Source organism: Manis pentadactyla, chromosome 16, assembly GCF_030020395.1.
Source record: "Manis pentadactyla isolate mManPen7 chromosome 16, mManPen7.hap1, whole genome shotgun sequence".
NCBI classification, from domain to species: domain Eukaryota; kingdom Metazoa; phylum Chordata; class Mammalia; order Pholidota; family Manidae; genus Manis; species Manis pentadactyla.
Window position 1 is genome coordinate 44,238,568 of NC_080034.1, and position 24,268 is coordinate 44,262,835.

Genomic DNA, 24,268 nt, shown 5'->3' on the forward strand with positions numbered 1-24,268 from the left:
TATCTAACTTTCTATGAATATACGTGTGTTGGTAAAATTTCAGTATTTCTAGAATCTCTTACCTGGCTTTAGTGCATTTGCATAACAACAGGTGTTTCTAAGGGGTGGAGAGAGGTAGTTCATCTTCATATCAATGGGTAATTACCTGGGCAACTGAGGTCTTATCTGAACCTTAGAGATTGGAGGGAGGATTCTCACTTTTCTGCCACAGCAGGGGAGAGAGACAGACCCTGGACAGTTGTTTGTAAGCAATAAATGGGTTTTAAACTTTATCTCTCCCTTTGATTGATTTTGGTTTTAGAGGTATTTTGCCCCAGGATTTCTTCTCCCAGGAGTTACAACATGTATAATTTTATGTGTGTGTGTGTGTGTGTGTGTGTGTGTGTGTGTGTGTATATATAATTGCTCTGTACATGCATACAATCCTCCTACAATGTTTTGTTCTCATAATAATCTTCTAAAATAAGAATAACCTTTTTTAATATTAGAAGAGAGGTACAAAGAAGTGTAATATTAGAACTCAGGCACCAAAGGCATGAATGGACTTGGACTTGGATTTACCCAAGTATATAAATCTAGTAAATTCAGAAGCAAAGACTTGAATAATATGTGACTTTGAATCCAAGGTTAGTACACTTTTCATAATTCCATTGATCTCTCAAATAAAAATGTAATTGTCTGCAGAATCAAACTTCTTTAATTGAAAAATTTTATTTTATACTTCTTTCCCTGAATGCTTCCTTTACCTTATGAGGCAACCAATGACAAAGCAAGGTGGCCTTTGGTTTTGAATATTCTTCCCTCCCAAAACCCCTGTGCATTTTCCTGGTGTTGGGTTATAATCCATGTTTATTTAGTATGTGTCAAAGAGATGGTGAGTAACGGAAGACTGACTTATGGCTCTAGCAATATATACTCAGACACTGGATTGCTGTTTGGATGTCTTCTCTCTTCCATAGTGTATCAACCAAGCCTTCTAAGACCTACTCAAGGGTCAACTTCAAGCAACTAACTTTAATTTATGGCCGTCCATAGAATTTATAGATCTCTTGAAACAGTCCCATAAGTTTTCTTGCCATTATTATCTTAGTCCCATTGTCCTATTTAAGCTCTGAGATTCAGCATGATTAACATCTGCTGCCACCAACATGTGCAGGAGAGAAGAACCAGGGGAACTGAAAGGTTCAAACTCAAAAACAAACAGGAAAATGTTTCAGACAAAATGCAAACTTTGGGTATGCAAATTTGGGGTTTCACCTCAGAGGAAACCCAATCAACTCCAGTAAGACTTGATTATAGTGGTTGTCTAAATGATTTTTATCATAAAGATTATGAAATAGGTAAAATTACCATTCTTATATGGTTACTATTCTGAGAAAAATAGGACAACCTCACACAGTAGCCAAAGCAACCTTTTTAAAATATGACTTTTTCATCTTTTTCCCCATAATGGCTCCTTATTCTCACTCTAAATTTATATTTATTATATAAGATATTTAATAAACATAAGATATATATTAATTCATTGAATAGTCATAGCCACTGTATTAATTAGGGGAATACATTTTAATTATTCATATTTAGCTGATGACAATTCCAAAACTCAGAAAATTCATATAACTTGCCCAAGATTACAGCCAGGCAGACAAGGAATAAAACAAATGCTCTGAAAACTGGATCTAGTTATTGAGTATTATGAATCCAGACTCCTCACTTTAAACATCAAAATAGAAATGCAACATATGTTTTTGTCCCAGATTTCCATTACAGTAGCCTTTCTTTTTTCCCACTTGCAATGCCTATAAAGTAGTAGAAAAAATAATGGACATGAGACTACTAGGATTGTTTATAAATACCAAATCTGTGATCTTGGGCATATATCCCAAATGTCAGATTTTGTACTTCTTTATCATAAAAGCCTTGTTAATAAACTCCTGAATTAACTTGATCTCAAATTATCATATGAAAGAAAGTTTTTGGAAGGATTTTCTATAGGATTTCAGAAATAAATTCATGTGTACATGGAGACTTTACCATAAAGGTGGAAGTTCATATCACCAGAACTTTTCAATAGAATGTGGTTGTGCCAACTAACTTAAAGTCTGTGATAAAATACATGAATTAAATTCTTATTTTCAAATTAATTCCGAAACAATGAAAAACTTATATGTAGAAACAAGACAATAACATGCAAAAGATCTATAATTAATGCAAAAGATCACTAAAAAGCCAGAGGCCTTAAGTGGTTGATGTATTTGATGCATAAAAGTAAAATTTCTGCAGAGACATTTAGCAAACACAAAATGAAATAAAAAACAAATGACAAACTTCAAAAACATCTGTATAGGGTATGAAAGACAAAAGGCTAACCTCTTTAATATATCCATATCTATTATAAATCAGGATGGGTAAAAGAACAGTTGAATCCAATTGAAACAACACCATTATGTTATATGATAAGATGGTTTATACTTACACAAGAATAAAGGATACTGGTGGAACACGTGGTGTTTCTAATTCTTGTCTTCTCGAAGGAAAGAATTCAATCAAATATGAGAGTTTTAAACAGCAGGAGTTTATTAAGCAAAGCAAAGGTACACTTTCAAGAAGGGTAGAGAACAGGCTGTCTGGAAACCAGAAGCAGCCCTGCCATTAGGATTAGGTTGGTTTTAATTTTTTTCTTAAGATGGCAGGAAGTCCTGTCAGTGGAAAACTACAAAATAAATAATAACACAAATATTATAATATAAAATACAAAAATATGCAAAAGGAATAATTGTGCCACTGGTGTAACATTTTATTTTATTGATTTGTCCCTTAGTGTTCAGAAAAACAATTAAAAAGAAAAAAAATCTCTATTTCAATAATAGTAGCCAAATTCAGTTAAATATCTCAGATAACCATTAAACCTGTGCCTACCAATTCACTCTTAGTTTCATTGTTTAAAATTTTAAGCATAAAGAAAAACTCTAGTTGGTCATATCAGAAAACAGAATCATATCTCGTTTTTGCCATTGCTGCGCTATCCATGTTTTTCTAATCTACTGTTCAAGTGCAGAAACGTGCAGTACTGTGGGGACCTGAGCCCCAAACTGTGCTTGGAACTATTTGGAATAATCCCAATCAGCAAAGTTACTCAAGTCCATTTGTATTGGAAGCATACTGTCTAACTGGGGAGTTCTCTAGATCACCTTCCAGGTACAACACAGTGCTTTTAAAAGATAAGTAATGAAAGTTCACTGAGTCAGAACTAATTTATGAAATTGAAATAGTAAGTGCAGCAATTATTTAGAATTTAGATCTATAAGCTTTTCTATTTGCTTTTTTTTAAAGCACATGTTATCATTGACATTGTTTAGAAGTGCCAGCACATATGATAATAAAAAACAGACTGACTTCAGCTGGTTTTATACTTTTAAAATTCTCATCCCTTCCTGCCTGCACCTGGGCACACAGTTCCACTGCCCCACTTAGACCATTGCTCAGCTTTTGTCTCTGCCTCAAGTTCCTTTCCCTAGAATGTTGTCCTCTTGAATCCATCCTCTCATTTTTCTTACATTTCTTCTGCTATTTTTTATTTCCTTTTTTTCTTCTATTCTCTAAGAAATTTCCAGTTTATTTTTGAATGCCTCTGCCTTATAATTTATCTTTACTGTTCTAATATTATTGCTAAGATCGCTACCCTTTTTAATTTTTTAAATTAAAGTATCAATGATATATAATCTTATGATGGTTTCACATAAACAACACTGTGGTTTCAATATTCACCTGTATTATTAAGCCCTCAACCCTCCCATTCCTGTCACTATCAGCGTAGTAAGATGTTATAGTCGTTACTTGTTTTCTCCGCGTTGTACTGACTTCCTCATTAACTACCTATATTGTGATTGTGAATTATAGTGCTCCTTAATCACCTTGTCCCTCCCCACCCAACTCTCCCATTCCCTTCCTTTGGTAATTGCTAGTTCCTTCTTGGACTCTGTGAATCTGCTGCTATTTGGTTCCTTCAGTTTTGCTTTGTTTTTATGAGTGAAGTCATTTGGTATTTGTCTTTCTCTGCCTGGCTTATTTCACTGAGCATAATACCCTCTAACTCCATCCATGTTGTTGCAAATGGTAGAATTTCTTTTCTTTTCTTTTTTTCTTTTTTTTCTTTTGGTATCATTAATCTACAATTACATGAAGAACATTATGTTTACTAGGCTTCCCCCTTCACCAAGTCCCCTCCACATACCCCTTCACAGTCACTGTCCATCACTGTAGTAAGATGCTGTAAAATCACTACTTGTCTTCTCTGTGTTGCACAGCCCTCCCCATGCCCCACACCACACTATACATGCTAATCATAATGCCCCCTTTCTTTTTCCTCACCCTTATCTCTCCCTTCCCACCCATCCTCCCCAGTTCCTTTCCCCTTTGGTAACTAATAGTCCATGCAGCACTCCAGTTTGAAAAAGACAGATGCACCCCTATGTTTATCACTGCACTATTTACAATAACCAAGATATGGAAGCAACCTAAATGTCCCTCAGTAGATGAATGGATAAAGAAGATGTGGTACATATACACAATGGAATATTACTCAGCCATAAGAAAAAAACAGATCCTACCATTTGCAACAACATGGATAGAGCTAGAGGATATTATGCTCAGTGAAATAAGCCAGGCGGAGAAAGACAAGTACCAAATGATTTCACTCATATGTGGAGTATAAGAACAAAGGAAAACTGAAGGAACAAAACAGCAGCAGAATCACAGAACCCAAGAATTTCTTTTCTTTTTATGGACGAATAATACTCCATTGTATGTATGTACCACCTCTTCTTTATCTATTCCTCTACTGATGGACACTTAGGTTGCTTCCATATATTGGCTATTGTAAATAATGCTACAATAAACATGGGGGTGCACATGTCTTTTTGAATCAGGGATCTTGTTTTCTTCAGGCAAATTTCTAGAAGTGGAATTACTGGGTCAAAAGGTATTTTTATTTTTAGTTTTTTGAGGAACATCCATACAGTTTTTTGCAGAGGTTGCACCAATTTACATTGCCACCAACAATTAAGAAGGTTCCCCTTTCTCCGCATCCTTGCCAGCATTTGTTGTTTCTTGTTTTTTAGATATTGGCCCTCCTAACTGGTGTGAGATGATATCTCATCATGGTTTTAATTTGCATTTCCCTGATGAGTAGCTATGTGTAGCAATTTTTCATGTGCCTATTAGCCATCTGAGTTTCTTCTTTGGAGAAGTGTCTGTGCAGATTTTCCACCCATTTTTTTAATCAGGTTATTTGCTTTTTGGGTGTTGGCGCCTTTATATATTTTATCTATTTATCTATCTTTATATATTTTATTCTCAGATAAGTCATTGATGAATATATATTCTGCCTTGCTTTAGAGTGTCTTTCCATTTTGCTGAGGATGTCCTTTTCTATACAGAAGTTTTTAGTTTGATGTAGTCCCACTTGTTCATTTTTCATTTTGTTTTCCTAGTCCAAGGAGATGTGTTCAGGAAAAAGTTGCTCATGTTTATATTCAAGAGATATTGCCTGTGTTTTATTCCAAGAATTTTATGGTTTCATGACTTGTATTTAGGTCTTTGATCCATTTCAAGTTTATTTTCGTGTATGGGGTGAGACAATAATCCAGTTTCATTCTCTTACATGCAGGTTTCCAGTTTTCTCAGCACCAGTTGTTAAAGAGGCTGCTTTTTCCCCATTGTTTATTCATGGCTCCTTTATCATATATTAATTGAGCATATATGTGTGGGTTTATATCGGAACTCTTTATTCTGTTCTATTGATTACCAAGGCTTTATAGCAGAGCTTGAAGTTAGAGAACATAATCCCTCCAACTTGGTTCTTCTTTCTCAGGATTACTTTGGCTATTCAGGGTCTTCTGTGGTTCCATATGAATTTTAGAATAATTTTTTCTAGTTCCTTGTAGAATGCTGTTGTTATCTTGATAGGGATTGCATTGAATCTGTAAATTGCTTTGGACAGGGTGGCCATTTTGATAATATTAATTCTTCCTGTCCATGAGCATGGGATGTATTTCCATTTATTCGTGTCTTCTTTAATTTCTCTCACGAATGCCTTGTAGTTTTCAGAGTATAGGTCCTTCACCTTCTTGGTTAGGTTTATTTCTAGGTATTTTATTCTTTTCCTGCAATTATAAATGGAATTCTTTTCCTGATTTCTCTTTCTACTAATTTGCTGTTAGTATATAGTAATGCAACAGATTTCAGTGTATTAATTTTGTATCCTGCAACTTTGCTGAGTTCAGTTATTAGTTCTAATAGTTTTTTTTGGTGGAGTCTTTAAGGATTTTCTATGTATATCATGTCATCTGCAAACAGTGACAGTTTAACTTCTTCCTTAACCAATCTGGATGCTTTTTATTTCTTTGTGTTGTCTGATTGCCATGGCTAGGACCTACAGTACTATGTTGAATAAAAGTGTTGAGAGTGGACATCCTTGTCATGTTCCCAGTCTTAGAGGGAAACCTTTCAGCTTTTTGCTCTTAAGTATGTTGTTGGTTGTGGGTTTACCATATATGGCCTTTATTATGTTGAGGTACTTGCCTACTCTACTCATTTTGTTGAGAGTTTTTATAACGAATGGATGTTGAATTTTGTCGAATGCTTTTTTGGCACCTATGAAGATAATCATGTGGTTTTTGTCCTTTTTTTTGTTGATGTGGTGGATGATGTTGATGGATTTTCAAATATTGTACCATCCTTGCATCCCTGGAATAAATCCTACTTGATCATGATGGGTGATGTTTTTGGTGTATTTTTTTATTTGCTTTGCTAATATTTTATTGAGTATTTTTGCATCTATGTTCATCAGGGTTATTGGTCTGCAATTTTCCTTTTTTGTGGTGTCTTTGCCTGTTTTTGGTATTAGAGTGATGCTGGCCTCATAGATTGAGCTTGGAAGTGTTCCCTCCAACTCTCTGCAATACTTTAAGGAGGATGGGTATTAGTGCTTCTTTATTTGTTTGACTAATGTCTGTGGTGAAGCCATCTGTTCCAGGGGTTTTGTTCTTAGGTAGGTTTTTGATTACCAATTCTATTTCATTGCTGGTAATTGGGCTGTTCAGATTTTCTCTTTTTTCCTGTGTCTGTCCTGGAAGGTTGTATATTTCAAGAAAGTTGTCCGTTTCTTTTAGGTTGTCCAATTTGTTGGCATATAGTCTTTCATAGTATTCTCTAATAATTATTTTTATTTCCATGGTGTCTGTTGTGATTTTTCCTTTCTCATTTCTGATTCTGTTTATGTGTGTACACTCTTTTTTCTTGATAACTCTGGCTAGGGGTTTATCTATTTTGTTTATTTTCTCAAAGAACCAGCTCCTGCTTCCATTGATTTTTTCTATTGTTTTATTCTTTCTATTTTATTTATTTCTGCTCTGATCTTTATTATGTCCCTCCTTCTCTGGACTTTGGGCCTCATTTTTTCTTTTTTAATTGTGAGTTTGGACTTTTCATTGGGGGTTGTTCTTGTTTCTTGAGGTAAGCCTGTATCGCAATATACTTTCCTCTTACAACTGCCTCCACTGCATCCCACAGGTTTTAGGCTGTTTAGTTGTTGTTTTCGTTTGTCTCCATATGTTTCTGCACCTATTTTTATTTGGTCATTGATACATTGATTACTTAGGAGCATATTGTTAAACCTTTACATGTTTGCAGACTTTTTTGTTTTCTTTGAATAATTTATTTCTAGTTTCATACCTTTGTGGTCTGAGAAGCTGGTTGGCACAATTTCAATCTTTTTAAATTTATTGAGGTCTTTTTTATGGCCTAGTATGTGATCTATTCTGGAAAATGTTCCATGTACACCTGGTGCTTTTAGGTGGAGTGGTCTTTAGATGTCTGTTAGATCCATCAGTTCTAATGTATTGTTCAGTGTCTCTTTACTTATTTTCTGTCTGGTTGATCTTTCTTTTGGTGTGAGTGGTGGTTAAAATCTAAAATGAATGCATTGCATTCTATTTCCCCCTTTAATTCTGTTTGTATTTGTTTCACATATTTATATGCTCCTATATTCAGTGCATAGATATTTATAATTATTATATCCTCTTGTTAGACTGACCCCCTTATCATTATGTACTGTCCTTCTTTGTCTGTTGTTACTTTCTGTATGTCTTTGTATTCAAAATGAGTCTCTTTTAGACAGCATATAGATGGGTATTGCTTTTTTATCTATTCTGCAACTCTATGTCTTTTGATTGGTTCATTCAATCCATATGCATTTTGGGTGATTATTGATAGATGTGTACTTATTGCTATGCAGGCTTTAGATTTGTGGTTACCAAAGGTTCAAGGACAGCTTCCTTACTATCCAATAGTCTATATTAAATCACTTATTACTCTATTTCAAACACAATTTAAATGTCCCCCCCACTTCTTCTTCTTTCCCATCCACTCTTTATATATTAGTTGTCATACTCTGCATTCGTTGTGTGTATCCCTTGACAAAGTTTGTGAGTAATTGATTTAATTTCATACTTGCTTAGTAATTAATTGGTCTACTACCTTTACTGTGTGTTTATTTTCTCTGGTGACAGTTATTTAGCATTTCCATCTCAAGCAGTCCCTTTAAGAGATCCTGTAGGAATGGCTTAGTGGTGGTGAATTCCCTCAACTTTCCCTTATCTGGAGATTGATCCCTGCTTCAAATTTAAATGATAATCTTGCCAGGTAGGGTATTATTTGTTGTAGGTTATTCTCTTTCATTACATTAAATATATAATGCACTCCTTTCTATCCTCTAAGTTTTTTCCTGAGGAGTCTGCTGATAGCCTGATGGAGTTTCCTTTATAAATCATCGGTTTTCTCTCTCTGGCTGCTTTCAGTACTCTCTCCTTGTCCTTGATCTTTGCCATTTTAATTATTATATGTCTTGGTGTTATCTTTCTAGGGTTCCATTAGTTGGGTGATTTTGCACTTCTATAGCCTGAGTGTCTATTTCCTTCCCAGATTGGGAAAGTTTTCAACAATTATTTCCTCAAAGAGACTTTATATCCCTTTGTGTTTCTCTTTTTCTTCCATTGCCCCTATACTGCAAATGTTGTTCCATTTGTAATGGTCACAGAGCTCTCTTATTATTCTTTCATTTCTAGAGATAATTTTTCTCTCTTCCTCAGCTTTGTTTTACAGTTATCTAATTTCTTTTTCAGTTACCATCTCCTCTACATCATGTAATCTACTTTTAAGTACCTCTATTGTGTGTTTCATTTAAGATACTGTATTCTTCTGCTTTTTTTCAGGATTTCTCCTTGTTGTACGCCTCCCTGAGATCTTGAATACTTTTCTGTAAATCCATGAGCATGTTTACGACTTTTATTTTGAAATTGTCATTAGAAAGACTGGTGATTTCAGTTTCACCAAGCCCTCTTTCTGGTGCTTTTTCTTGTATTTTTGTTTGGACCAAATTCCTCTTCCTATTCATTTTTTTTCAGGGTTTCTTATGGGATAATAGTTTTGTGTAGGAGGCACCCTCTACTGCCCAGAAGCTCAATTTCCTGTGTGGGAGTCCCGGATGTTTGCATGCAGTGGGTGTGGCACCTGTCTGCCTTGCTCATAGTGATCTGATTTCAGATGGGCTGTGTGGGTCACCAGCTGATCATGGGAATGAGGAGAATACTCTTTGGAGCTGCTGTGGACAGGGCCACCCTCCCTCCAGCTTGCTGTAATGGCAGGGATGCCAGATGACTGGTGCCTGCAGGGAGGAAAGACCTCCCAGGGCTGGGCTGCAGGTGCATACGGAGAGATGAGCTTCAGTGCTGTGGGGCTGGAGCTGTTATGGGCAGAGCCACCCTCTGTCTGGCCTGGTGCAATGGCAGGGACCCTGGAAAACAGGACTGGCACCAGCCAGGAGGAAAGAACTCCCAGGGCTGGCTCCTGCATGCAGCTTCCCAGCTGTCCCAAAATAGGGCTTAACAGGCTGGGAATTCTCCCCCTGCCTACCTGGAAGCAGTCTGTTTTACTGCCAGCTGGCAGGCCATGCTCCACCACAAGGAGTTTCTGGGCTGTGTGACTGTGAGGGTGATGGAGCATCTGAAGCTCTTGAGACTTTTGGACTGAGGGTGGGATGGGGAGGTGTTGTCCACCTGATCTTTCTCTTAAACAGAGAGCACTGTGCAATTATTGCCCCTCTGGTGCCCCTCTCACTGCTGAGAAGTCTTTCAAACTGCCTGCTCTGCTTTCTTTCTCAGGGGGGCTGGCAGAGCATGCCTATTCTCCACTGGTAGCTGGGATCTCAGCCTCCCCAAGTCTTCCTCCTGGCTCTGTTGTGCAGCTGCACCAATCACCAGGGCACCATGAAATGTGGGCTTGTGATCCTGAAGCAAATCTCCAGAGCCAGTTATTCAGTGGTTCTGGGCTTCCACTACCTCCCTGCTAAATTCCTCTTCCTCCTGCTTGTAGCCTGGGGTTCAGGGAGGGCTTAGGTCCCGCTGGATTGTGGCTTTGCCACTTTACCCTTTTCTGTAGGGTCTTTTCTTCTTCCCCAGATGTAGGTAGTCAGTTCTGCAGTCTTCAGGTCATTTTTAGGTCTAGTTGTATTTGCTGTATTTTTGTGTTCTGTGTGATTTTGAGAGGAGGTTTTTGCCTTGCCTTCGTACACTGCCATCTTTTTCTCAGAATGGCTCATTTTTCCTTATTATACTGCTCTTAAGTCATTATTTTGTTTTGTTTCATGAACCTTCATCGAGTGCATTAATTAATGAGGATTTTTGCAGTTCATTAATACTGTTTCTTACATAAGACTTTTCCTTTCTATTTTCCTCTATGTATGGGTGTCTCTGCATATAAAAGTGTTACTGAAAACTGCTCCCTGTCACCAAAGTCAAATCACAAAACACAGTGACAAGGTTTGACGAAAGGAAATAATAGTCTATTTGCCAGCAAATAAGGGAGTGGCAGGCTCATGCCTTAAAGAATAACTGTCCTGCTGAATCACAAACAGGGCTTTTAAAGGGGAAATCCTGGGAGAGAGACTGTGGTGTTTACAGAATACATAAAGTGTCAGCTTGCAAGAATATAAGCCGACATTCAGAGCTGAATCAATTGCTTTTCGTTTCTCTTACCAATTCCTCCTCAGTACTCTGGGAAAGGATGGCTTGGGTCTCTGACCCTGAGACTCAGAAAATTGGGAGAACAAAGAGAAACTGCCACTTTTAAGTGATTACAAAGTTTTGGGGCTTCTTGAGTTCACTTTCAAGCTAATGTTAGTGTTAAATTTTAAACCCAGAGATTAAGTTCAGTTTTCCCCTACTACAAGAGGCTATACTCAGGAGTGAGGCAATGCATTCACTAGAAAGCTGGTTAGAAATGCTGTCCACTTGGGCAAAGCTTGTTGAATCAGGCTTCATGATAGGTGATAATGGTATTTCACTGGAATAACATATATCTCTGTACATCTCTTTTTTTGTACAGATCTTCTAGATTCTTCATAGGTTAACACTTCTGTTTTCCTGCCTAGAGAGTAATAAGGTTGGCTTTATTATAGGAGAAGGATGAGGAAAAATTTAGGGAGGGATGCTGTATACATGTGAGTGGGTAAAATGTTATTGATGAGGTAAGAATTTTTATTGGCTACAATTGAAATAAACATATATTAGATCAAAATAGGGGGAATACTATGATCACAGGATTAGAAGATTGGAAAGATGTCATTGATATTTATTGATCACTTCTTGCCAGGTGCTTAATTATTGTTTTGTATTGGTCTCAGCCTGCCAATAACCAATGTGTGGTTCTTATGATTGCAAGATGCCCTCAGCAATAACTATCAGGAAACTCTGAGAAAGAACAAGGCTTATTACTCAAAAGCATAGGAGGGTACATGGCATGTCTGGGGCCACACAACACAGTGAGGCTGTAAATAGAAAGAAAGCATGCATAGCAGGGGACTCTGCTTTTATTGGGGTCAATGGTGGGGCCCTAGGGTTTCATGAGTTCACTCTTTAGGTGAAAACATGAGCAGGAATTAAAAGCACAAGGGAAGAGAAAACCAAGTAGCCCAAATTGTCATTTATCTAAATCAACCAAGACTTCTAAAGCAGGAGAGCCTGATGGGTGGGGGTAGATGGCCTTGTATCTAGTCCTGTGCTGTCACTATGTCTTTTGAATAGCCATCTTTGAAGTGGATGTCGCTGCAACCAAAGCTTAAGTCAGGAATTGCATTACAAAAAAGTAAAACAACTGTCAGGGCTTAACTAATTTACACTAACTTTCTAATCTCTTAATCAGCCCAGTAATAAAGCTCTTTCTTTTTTACTCATAAGTAAACTCGGATTCAAAAAAGCTCAATAAAACTTATGCAAGTTCAAAAAGGAAGTTGTGTAGTTAAAACCCAAATTCTCTAGTCTAGTCTCTCCATTATTGTGATAAATGGGAAATTATTTTTAGAGATAGTTGTTTTTTCAGAAATTGTTACAATACTGATGGGAAGGGATATAATGTAGAAGTAGCAGAGGAAATGGTTGTTAAGCACATCATACAAATGGGAAGAAAAGAAGGAATAAAAGGTGGAAAATGTAAGGAAGGAAGGAAAGAAAAAAAAGATGATGGAAAAAAGGAGGGAAGGCTGAATTAAAATGCAGGAAGGAAGGGAGGGCAAGAAACAGAAATGGTATGAATTTCAGACACCTGAAGTGTGGGGGGAAATAGTACCTTACATGGGGTCCCAAAATAGCCTGTGAAAAAGATTGGATAGGATAGTTCTGTAGCCAAGTTTAAGATGATGATGCAGACTGATGATTACATCCGTTCCTTATAGGTTAATAAATGTGTTAAGTGAAGGATTACACAAAATGACCTCCAGTTTCTTTGTTCTGTAAAAAATTGATCACTGTGGGCCCTGCTTTGTCTTTTAAGAGCTTAGGTCTCTGTGAAATAGTCTTCCCAGGGCTCCTTGCACATCTTTATTCCTCAGTGCGTAGATAAGAGGATTGAGGGTGGGAGTCACTACTGTATAGAAGAGGGAGATGAATTTCCCATGACTGTGGGCATAAGAGCTGTTGGGCTGGATGTAGACAGCTGTGATAGTCCCATAGAAGAGGGACATCACTATCAAATGGGATCCACATGTTCCTAGGGCTTTATTCCAGGCCTGGACTGACTTGATCCTTATAATTGTCTTGACTGTATGTCCATAAGACATCAATATCAGTGCTAAGGGCAAGAGAAGCAAGACCAATGAAGCGATGAATAACTGTACCTCATTGGCATGGATGTCTACACATGCAAGCTAAATCATTGAGGGTATCTCACAGAAGAAATGATGAAGCTGCTGGTGTCTACAGTTAGGCAGCCAGAGCGTGACAGTGCTCTGGATGAGAGTGTTCCCTACCCCACTCAGCCACGCCAGCCCTGCCGGAGCCTGGCACAGCTGTGGGTTCATCACAGCTGCATAGTGGAGAGGTTTGCAAACTGCAGCGTATCTATCAAAAGCCATTACAGCCAGGACAACACTCTCAGTGGAGCCCAAGGCCAGGGACACATAGAGCTGAACAGCACAGCCCAGGGCTGTGATGGTCTTGGCTGGTCCTCTTAGGTTCCACAGCAGTTGGGGGACAATACTGGTGGTAAAGCAGATATCAACTAGGGAGAGGTGAGTGAGGAAAAAGTCCATAAGTGTTTTGAGTTTAGGATCTATGGAGGATATCAGAATAATGATTGTATTTCCCATAAGAGTCAGGAGATAGGATACCAAAACTACCACAAAGAGTATTCTTTTCCAGGCTGGGCTGATCAGAGAAGCCTACCAGAATGAAGTCTTCTTTGACACTGCTCTTGTTTGTGCCCATTATCCTGTTCAGAAAAAGGAGAAAAACATTATGAGAATTTAGAGAAAGAATAATGTGTTGGCCACTGGTCATAATACTTTTTAAGAGTAACTCTTTCAAATACTGACTTTGAGAGAAATTACAGTGACCTACAGAATTAATTTTGACAGTGTCCTTCAGAAATTGCAGCAGATGACAATAAGGACCAGACTTTATACAGAGACAGAGGAACATAAAGGTTAATTGTAAAAGCAGAGTTTTCCTGAGACATAAATATTAGAAGCTGAGATAAAATTGATCAAAGATAGAAAATAAAGAAGGAAGAAAGAGACTGTCAGAAGAATATAATGCATTCAGTTATAACATTATATAATTATAAATTATAATCTATAACATGATGAATCATCCTTATTAAATGGGGGAAATATCAATGCTTAATATATATACATATTTTAATTCTTCAGCCATAATTTTGAGGTGGGAATATTTTTTCAAGGATTTTCATTATATAAATGACAGCCAGCTTCTAAAGATTACAGAGGTCATTTTTTCTTATAAAATGGCAAATATTTGGCTATTGAAAGAAGTAATATTATCATTACTATTTAAATGTTTAATCATTATTCACACATAATTTCAAAAACATACTTTTTTAGGGATTAGTTAACTCCTTTAGTCTACCAGCAATTTAGCCCCACATCCTTTGTCTATTATTCATATCATTTCTGTTTCTTGCACTGCCTCCCTTTAATTCAGTCTTTTTTTCCTTTTACATTGTTTCTTTTTTTCCCATTGTTCTCTCCTTTTTTCTTTTCTTCTCTCCCTACCTCCCTTCTTTTCCTTCTTTTCTCCTTTCCTTCCTTCTTTCCTTTCTTCCTTTGTTCCAACAGCTTATTAATGATGAAAATTCCTAAATGCCCTCAGAACAAACCTTGTGCCTTCTTTGTTGTGTGGTGTTGAGAAAGGGAATCAGCTTCATGATCTTGCATTGAAGAAAGAGGTGGTTGGATCTGAATGGAGGGGATGAGGATCAGGGAAAGGAGGGTTTTCTGGTGACATGAAAGAGGCTGTCTCAGTGTACATCAAACCCACATAGAATTTTTACTGTCTAGAAGATTACAAAGGCCAAGATTTTGATACATTAATACAAAGCATAATCCCAGAGATCATAACAGTACTTCATGTTTAAGACAAGTATGAACCTTCTACATACTATCAATAAGAATCACCCAGGCCTCAAAATTCTTTCCTAGTAATAACTGCATATACTAAAATTGTTTTATTACTTGTGAAAATTAATCATGAAAGTAAGATATATTAAATAATTATCAGTGATTAATACCTTATATTAATTTACCTTAGTGAAATTGACAGAATTCAATGGAAAGCAAATGAAGGAAAGGGAAGGGTCAGATGAGGAAACTGGACATCCAACAATAGCACAAAGTCACTGAGTGATCCCTCAAAATAGTGAAAGTAAATAATAGTAAAATGAGAATATAGATGAGCCCCTAAGGAACAAACTAGTTTACATATATTTTTTCTAATTCTAATAAATGTACCCACAATTATATATATGTATATATTCATGTACACAAACACAAATAAGCACATATGTACATAACTTTTCCCATTCTCTCATTCATGGACAGTTATCATCCATTTAGTAGCTACCCTAAAAAGTACTCATTTTTCTATCAAAGGAACAAAATAAAGCCAGACCCATGTCACTTTTTCTTAATGCAGCCTGCAGATTGCTACCTTATCCTTCCCAGTCAAATGAGAATTTCCCCCTTATTTTTACTCCCCAACACACACAAATAACACAATACCTCAAGAGAAATACCATGAGAGATCAGTTCACCGTCATGGACTGGTTCCTTATCTATACGAGTATATTCATTTTAGACTTGTAGAAGTATTGAATTTCACTAAGACACAAATGTAATATCATATGTGTACTGTATAATCTTGCCTCACCTAGATGAACATCACTTTAAACCAGAATCTCAATTTAACATTAATAATAATTAATAATAGTTCAAATTACTATTACCTTCCAGTCAGTGCCTAAGGTCCATGTACTGGTTGTAGGGACTATTATTTGAGATGGGGATCCCTGAAGATCAACAGGTCAGGAGAGACTTGGAAGGGACACAGGACACTGAATATGAAAAGATCCCAGGGACACAGTTCTCAAAACATGGCAATTAATATCAGGCTCTGTAGTACCCAAAGAACTGCCCCAGGAGATCATTCTGAAAGAGACACTTTTGCCTCTGATTTTTCACTATTGCTTAAATCTAAGTCAAGCTACAAAGATATTTAGCTTCAACCTTCATAATCTCCCTACACCAAATTGTTACCTCATTTCTGCCACATTCATATTAAATTTCCATCAGTAATATATATTATACATTCAGTACATATGTATTTATAAGTACATCCTACTGGCTCATAACTTCAAATTCTTTTCATCCTAGCTAAGTTTTCTGTCATCTTGTCCTTTTACCACCTCTACTTGCCAAACTGCAGACTGGGAGTATTTCAACAGGATCCTTTACTCAATATTTATGGGTCAAATATCACTGGAGGTACATACACAAATATGTTGAATATGCCATCAAAAACCCCTGATCTCTCAATATCAAATGGATTCTTGGTTCTTCCCATAAATCTTTATGTCTCCTGTTTGTCTCATCCATCTCCATAGCAAATATTCAACAAATTCTGAAATCCTTCCTGCCTATGTCCCACATCCTTCCAAGCAGGCTGTCTTGCATCTAATTTCCAAGATAAAACAGAGGCTCCAAGAGGGACCTTCATTGACTTCCTTTCAGCCACTTATAAACTTATCCTCATCCATATCTGTTCTTACTGTTTTTTTAGGTCGCAACAGAAGTGAAACTTTTTTTGTCTTTTGCTTAAGGCTAATCATTCTCTCAATATTTTAGAGTCCAGGTAAAAATTCATATGCATACAGGTTCCAGGCAGGTGATCATAATGACTTAGTGGATCAGGCATAAGAAAAACAACGGCAGCAATGCAAGAATGAATTGCAGCAAACATTTACCTAAGATCTATATTCAGTAATAAAAGCATGGTGGAGACTTTGACAAATATCACAGCAAATGCCCTTCTGAAGAAAATAAACTGGTCAGCTCTAGTTGGTTGAACTTTTATGCATTAAGTCTCAGCACTGCAAAATATTTAGAATCTTCCATATAATCTGGATTCTTATGAAAGTCTATTGATACATTTTAAATACAATATGTATATGCAAAAGAATAAACAACTTAATGAACTATTACAAAGTAAACACATCTTGATTAAGAAATAAAGCATAAGTAATATTCTAAACACTCAAATCCCTTTCCATATATTATTTCTACCTGCCCCTATGTAATCACTATATTGATTGTTTTTGAGCTACATATAAATGAAATCATACAGCAGTATTTCTTTTGTTTTTACCTTCATTCATTCAACATTAAATTTGTGAAGATTCATTCACGTTGGTCCATGTAACAATAGAGTATATATCCTTATAAAATAATGTATTTTATTGTATGAATATGTCACAAGTTATTTATTCATTGTAGTGCTGATGGACATTATTTCTAATTTCAGTCTGTTATGAATAATGTTGCTGTGAATATATTTCTACATGTCTTTCAGTGAACAAGTTATATGAAACAGTTCTTTTAGGACTATACTTTGGAGTAGAAATGCTCAATCATAAAGTAGGCATGTATTGAGATTTAGTAGAAACCACTGATTCCAAAAATTGATTTCACAAACTTATACTCCACATGTAGTGTGAGAGTTCCAATTATCCACATTTATGCTAAAACAGTATTTTCTGACCTTTTAATTTTAGCCATCCTGGTGGCGTATAGTGAGTATCTCATGATTCTAATTTGTACTCCCCTGATAACTAATGAAATTAACCAGATTATCCCACAATTGTGAAATGTGAGTATGACAAATTCATTGTACTTCTATGTATTGGCAACTGTCAGAAAATATTATTTTATAAAGAAATAATTTATGAATCATTAATAAATGAAAAGCAGGAATAAATTTTAAGGTAGATGTGTGTAAATAACACAAAATGAATAAACTATTGAGAAAAATGTGAAATGACAAATAATTGGGAGATTACAATTATTCATGGATTGGAAGATTTGAAATTTTGGAAAAGATAATTACAACATTGATCTCAATATTTAGTGCAAGTACATTAATTTGGATATTCTAAAATGTATATAGAAATGTAAGGCACCAGTAATACCAAGATATGGCTGAAGAAAAAGTGCAAAATATGAAGACCTGCTCTACTGCTAATCAAGATATAATAATAGAGCTTAATTATAGAACAAAGTATGATATTTGGACAAAGAGAAATAACATAAAATAATGGTAATACATAAAGATAGAAATGCACAAGATAAAATCTAGAGATCCTTCCAACACTCAAATCTCCACTACAAGATCCCAGACTGAAATAGGCTCAAGTTGGGGGAGCAGAACCTTCAAATGTAAATGACATGTTACATGTAGCATTTTTATTACTGATACTACAAGATTTTATTACTAAAAGTGAACATTTTTACCATTTGAAACTAATCAGAAAGATAGTGGAATATTCTAAAAACATAATCCAGGAGTAGGGAAAGAACAGCTACATGTTATGGACTGGATGGATAAGAAAATAAAGTTATTGCTTTTCTGATTTAATAGTTCTCAATGAGTAGTCTCATTGTTAACATATCAACAGGTAAATGTATTGAACTTGGCTAGGTGCTAGGCACTCTGCCAAACATGTTACATGCATTATCTCACACAGTGCTTTCCACTCTAAGAAGTTGGTATTATTCTATTCCATTCTCTACAGATTTGGAAACTTTATCTTCTAGAGGTTAAATAACTTGCCCTGGGGATTAGAACCTGGGTTGGTCCAATTTTAGAGTCCATGACCTTACACAATGCAAGATCCTCTCCCAGTGCTCATAGGTAAGTCCAACCTCATTAACATAATATAAAAGTCCTTTTGTGATTTTGTTCTTTTTTTTAGTCTTTTAAGTGTATCTCCTATTATTTCCTATTACATTTTCCTCCCTTAGCTATGACAGAGTACTTGAATTCCTTGGATGATCCTTTTTTCTCATACATTTATTAATTAGTGCATGAAAGCTGACACAGCAATTCAAAGAAGAGGTTATGATTGACCAATCAGGAAATCCTTGTGAAAGATGAGATTTAAGTTGGACTTTAAGAAGTAAATACAGTGTAAAGTGCATAAGTTTAATTAAAGAAAAATATTCAGAAATTTCTGGATGTTTAAATATTAATTGAACATAGGATGAACAAGAGTATGCTGTAGAAAATAAAAGATAAATTAGATCAAGATAATGGAGAATTGGAATTTTATGCTGTTTAGACATTATTTGGTAATCACTTGGAGCCATTTAAATTAGAAACCTGTATTCATATATGGGAAACAGTTCTTATAGAAAGATCATACTTATCATGGAGAAAAAATAAGATATGAAGAAAACAGCTTGCTGATTTCAAAATCTCAGGCACAGATACTAGCACTTTAAGTGCCTCAGAGGCTAAAAGGTGAACTTCAAGAGCTCTTTGGTCCAGGAGTGGAGGTCGGTCATAAAGCAGAAAGCATACTAGGCAGTTGAGGGCACCCACAGTTATTAGCTCTGATCTTGAAACCAAATGTGCTCATAAATGTATTTCAGCTCAGGGCCTATATTTGCAAACTTTGTTAGGAGCAAGATAGTGGACATGAGTTAGGGCAAAGAAATGTGAATTAAATGGAGTGAATGGGTAAAGGTAATAATAAGGGACAAGATTAAGTAGACTTTTATATACATGTGTGTGTCAGGTAGATGGAAATATAATTTAAGACCCACATTTAGAGTTTATACTCAGAGGAGTTATCAAAAATAATGGATATACTTCAATATATTTAAAGGTTTTATTTGGTTAATCTCAGAAAGTAATTAAAGATATGAGGGAAATCGTTAAATGGGTAAGGTCTATCAAGTTATGAGATTTGGAATCACTTAAGTGGTGTAAGTAGCCTTAACTATTGGGTGGTTTCTATCAGCATGTAACAGGCTTTGGGCTAAACTCAGATATACTTATCACAACAGTCAGGTGAAATAGGAACTATTGTTACCACTTGTACAGATGAGGACATTGTACTTAACATAGCACATGCAAGTACTTAGGTGCCCTAATGAATTAGTTTGATAGCATGGGTTCAAACTCAAGCACTGACTCAAAATTTCATATAAAGCACAGATTACATAGTTAAAACTGTCACTTCAGAAGTGAAAATTGGTGCTCATCCAAAGAGATGTGAAGTAAAGAAGAAAGATTTTAGTTGGTCTTAGTGTTTCCAGCACAGTGTAAAAGAAACACAACACAATACAAATAACAAACAAATCAAGCACATGTTAAGAATGATAGAGGAAGAGTGTGAAAACTTTGGAGGTTTTAGAACACCATAATATTCTTGAAAAGTATTTGAATAATTCTTAAGATTTATTCAACACTTACCGGTGCCATGAGTAATCATTAAGCACTTTGTATATGTTATTTTATCCTCACTGCACAATTATGAAGTGATTGAACTAAGGAATATACAGGTTAAGTAAAGAGCAGAGGTTTATACATAACTAGTGAGTAGAAGAGCAAAATTTCAAACCAAGGCAGTCTGGCTCCAGGATTTATGTGTTTGACAATCACAAAGGCACTGGGGCAAGCAATCAAATAGGATTGAATACAAGGTTTTGGATAGTAGACCCTAGATCTACCTGAAACTACATCACATGAATTTTTAATATTTTATTAAATTATTAGATTAATTATTTAACAATTATTTCTATTATTTTTATTTTAAAAAACAAATTTTTACTTTTTCTTAATAGCATTTTAAGTAGAATCACAGATGTGGACCTTTAAGACAAAAGCAAAAAACATATACCCCTTTCCAAGTTTTGTTATATGTTTCTCAAAAGAATTAGGATTCTGTATACAAAATGTTTTAAATAATATTTTATTATTTTTTAATATTTATTTCCTTTTACAAAGGAAATACTACAGTAGTTTTCTCACACTAATGTATACCTTCCAATTTTTCATTTGCTTATTAAGCACCATTTAATTCCCTATCCCCTATAAGAACATACATATTGGGTAGTCACAAAATCTCCCAGGCTTACTATATGCCTTAGCCTTCAAACACATTTAATAAGAGTGTTAAATGTTTATAATACATGCACACATGAGGTTCCATGAGTTATACAAGTAAAGTCTAAATGTGCTTCTTTTTCCAAACCATGTTAGCCATACTGCATGTAAATACAGAAAAATAAGCAACACATGTACCACATATTTAGGTGTAGTTATTTAATATATTTCTTTAAAAACTTTCCACAACAGAAAGTCACTTTCCCCAGATTTTTCCTTAGGAATTTTGATCGCTTCTCAACAGTCTCCTCAGGGCTCCTTTCACATCCCTGTTCCTCAGAGTATATATGAGAGGGTTGAGAGTGGGAGTTACAACAGTGTAAAAGAGTGTAAGGAACTTGCCCTGGCTATGACCATAGGATCTCTTTGGTTGAATGTATATGACTGAGCTGGTCCCAAAGTAGAGGGACACCACTATCAGATGGGAACCACAGGTCCCAACAGTTTTGTGCCATGCTTGGACTGACTTCAGTTTCATCACTGCTTGCACAATGAACCCATAGGAGACCAATATCAATGCCATAGGAAGAAGGAGGAGCACTAATGTGGCCACAAAGAGCTGGACTTCATTTGCATGGATGTCAACACATGCTAGCTTGATCATGGCAGGCACTTCACACAAGAAGTGGTGCAGTTGGTGATGTCCACATCGAGGGAGCTGAAGGGTGATAGTTCCTTGGATAAGAGTATTTCCTACTCCACTTAGCCATGCTATTCCTGCTAAAGCTTTGCAAAATGATGGGTGCATGATAGTAGAGTAGTTGAGAGGTCTGCAGACAGCTACATAGCGGTCAAATGCCATGATTGTAAGGAGAACACACTCAGTGGAGCCCAATGAGAGTGACACACAGAGTTGTACGGCACAGCCAGTTGGTGTGATAGTCTTGGTTGGTCCCTTCAAGTTCCACAACAGCTGGGGAACAATGCTGGTAGTGAAGCAAAGGTCAAGAAAAGAGAGATTTGTGAGGAAGAAATACATAGGTGTGTGGAGTTTGGGGTCCAGACAGGAGACCAGGATGATGGCTGTGTTGCCCAAGAGGGTAAGAAGATAGGATATCAAAACTACTGCAAAAAGGATGACCTCCAATTGGGGCTGGTCTGAAAATCCAAGCAAAATAAAATCTCCCCCAGATGTCTCATTGTTTTGTTCCATTGATCTGTTAGGGTAAAGGTATATGGGCACAGAGAATTCAGTTGAGAGAAATTTCATTATTACCATGTTCTTAAAATGTTTGAAGTGAAGTCTTAGAGAGGGTTTTTTAGTGAGGTTTCACAGAGAAGGAGAAAAGGTTATTAAAACGGCATTCTTAAAAACAATAGCATTCTTTTGTACCTTTATTTTTTGTCTCAATAAATGTTTTTCATGTGAACAACCTCTTTTCCTCATTTCTTGATAATTATTATTTAACATAGCTAAGCAAGAAAAGAAAAGTTTCCAGTTTTGGGTGTCTATACATTTCTATTAGTAGAAGTGGGAGAGAGAAAGGATAGGAAGCTGAGGCTGACTTAAATATCCAGTATGAAATGAGTTATGAGTAACCATTGTCTACTCTAACAGAAATCATAATGCAAAAATAATGGATAACAATGATGCCGTGGGTCTGGAAAATAAATGGAATATATTTTGTGTCTTCTCTGTATCATAGACTAGGTAGGTTATGATAGTTTTTAACAACTGACTATTTGATCAGAATGTGATTAAGATAAGACACAGGTGAATTTCAATATAAAGGGAAGGTAAATATTTTATAATTTCTTTAATAACTCACTTAGGATTATTTGCCACAAAGTCTTATATCTCTTAAAGGTGCTGGAAAAAAGACATTGTGATATATGCATAATAAAAATATTGTAAAAACAAATAGACACAAACTCAGGTGTGCACACTCATTTGTCCAAATAGCACAAAATGTTTTCAATAAACACATTTAAGTAAAAATTAGGTTTAAAAAATAAAATAAAATAAAAAGGTAAGATTAAAAACTCACCTGCACACACCCATTTAGTTAAAGACAGGTACTGGCATTTAGTAAAGTTATGAAAAGGCAAAATATGTCTTTGTTACCCATTTTACATTGTTCTGCACAATAAAAAGTCTCAATTATATATATATTCTACCATACCTCTTCACTTACTATTTTTTTAATAATAGTATCATTTGTGCCCTAAAATTTTCTGCTCTTAAGTCAGTATCTTACTGAATCATTTTAGAAATTTCATTTTAAGAATAATTAAATAAATTTTAAATAAATAATTAAATTAATTAAATAAAATTGACAAATAAATTTGTCATTTTTTTCACACATATTTATATTCCAATAGTAAAAGTATGTCTTGGGATGACGTTTTAAATTTTTATTTTTTAAATTTTATTGAGAAATAATTAACAAATATAATTGTATGTGCAGATGGTCTTTGATTTATGATGGTTTCACTTAGGATTTTTTCACTTTAAAATGATGTGAAAGTGATACATATTCAGTATAAAACATACTTTGAATTTTGAAGTTTGATCTTTTCCTGGTTAGCAATACGCCGTAAGAGACTCTTGATGCTGGGCAGCTGCAGTGAACAACTCCCAATGAGTCACATGATTGCAGAGGAGGATGGGGGTAAACAACCAATATTTTTACAACCCCTCTGTACCCAGACAACCATTCTGTTTTTCACTTTCAGAACAGTATTCAGTAAGTTACATGAAGTAGTCAACACTTTATCACAATGTACGCTCTGTGTTAGATAATTTTGCCCAGCTATAGGCTCATGTAACTGTGAACACATGTGAGGTATGCTAGACTCAGCTATTATATTTGGTAGGTTAGGTGTAATAAATGCATTTTTGACTCATGATATTCTCAACTTATGCATTTATCAGAATGGAACCCCATCTTAAGTCAAGGAAGATATGTACTTAAAGTGTTCAACATGATGACAATATACATATGCATTGTTGAATGATTACCAAGATCAAGATAATTAACACATCCATCACTCAAATAGTTAACACAGTTCCTTCTTTTTGTGTGTGATGTTAAGAATGCTTAAGATTTACTGTCAACAATTTTCAAGAGTACAATACTACATTAACTGTAGTAACCATGCTGTACATGAGCTCCTCAAAACTAATTCTTGTAAGTGGAAATTTGTACCCTTTAACCAACATTAATCAGCCCTGGAATTACCATTCCATTCTCTGT

At 35.7% G+C, this 24,268-nt stretch overlaps 1 protein-coding gene and 1 pseudogene across 1 annotated transcript; both read right to left on the minus strand.

Moving 5' to 3' along the window:
* Nucleotides 1–12,880: 12,880 nt before the first annotated feature.
* Nucleotides 12,881–13,817, minus strand: LOC118924164 (olfactory receptor 2G3-like; annotated as a pseudogene).
* A 7,471-nt stretch (nt 13,818–21,288) lies between these two features.
* Nucleotides 21,289–22,224, minus strand: LOC118924163 (olfactory receptor 2G3-like). The gene has a single exon (XM_036908675.2). It carries the CDS (start codon nt 22,222–22,224, stop codon nt 21,289–21,291), a length of 936 nt encoding a protein of 311 aa, XP_036764570.2.
* Between the last annotated feature and the right edge of the window lie 2,044 nt (nt 22,225–24,268).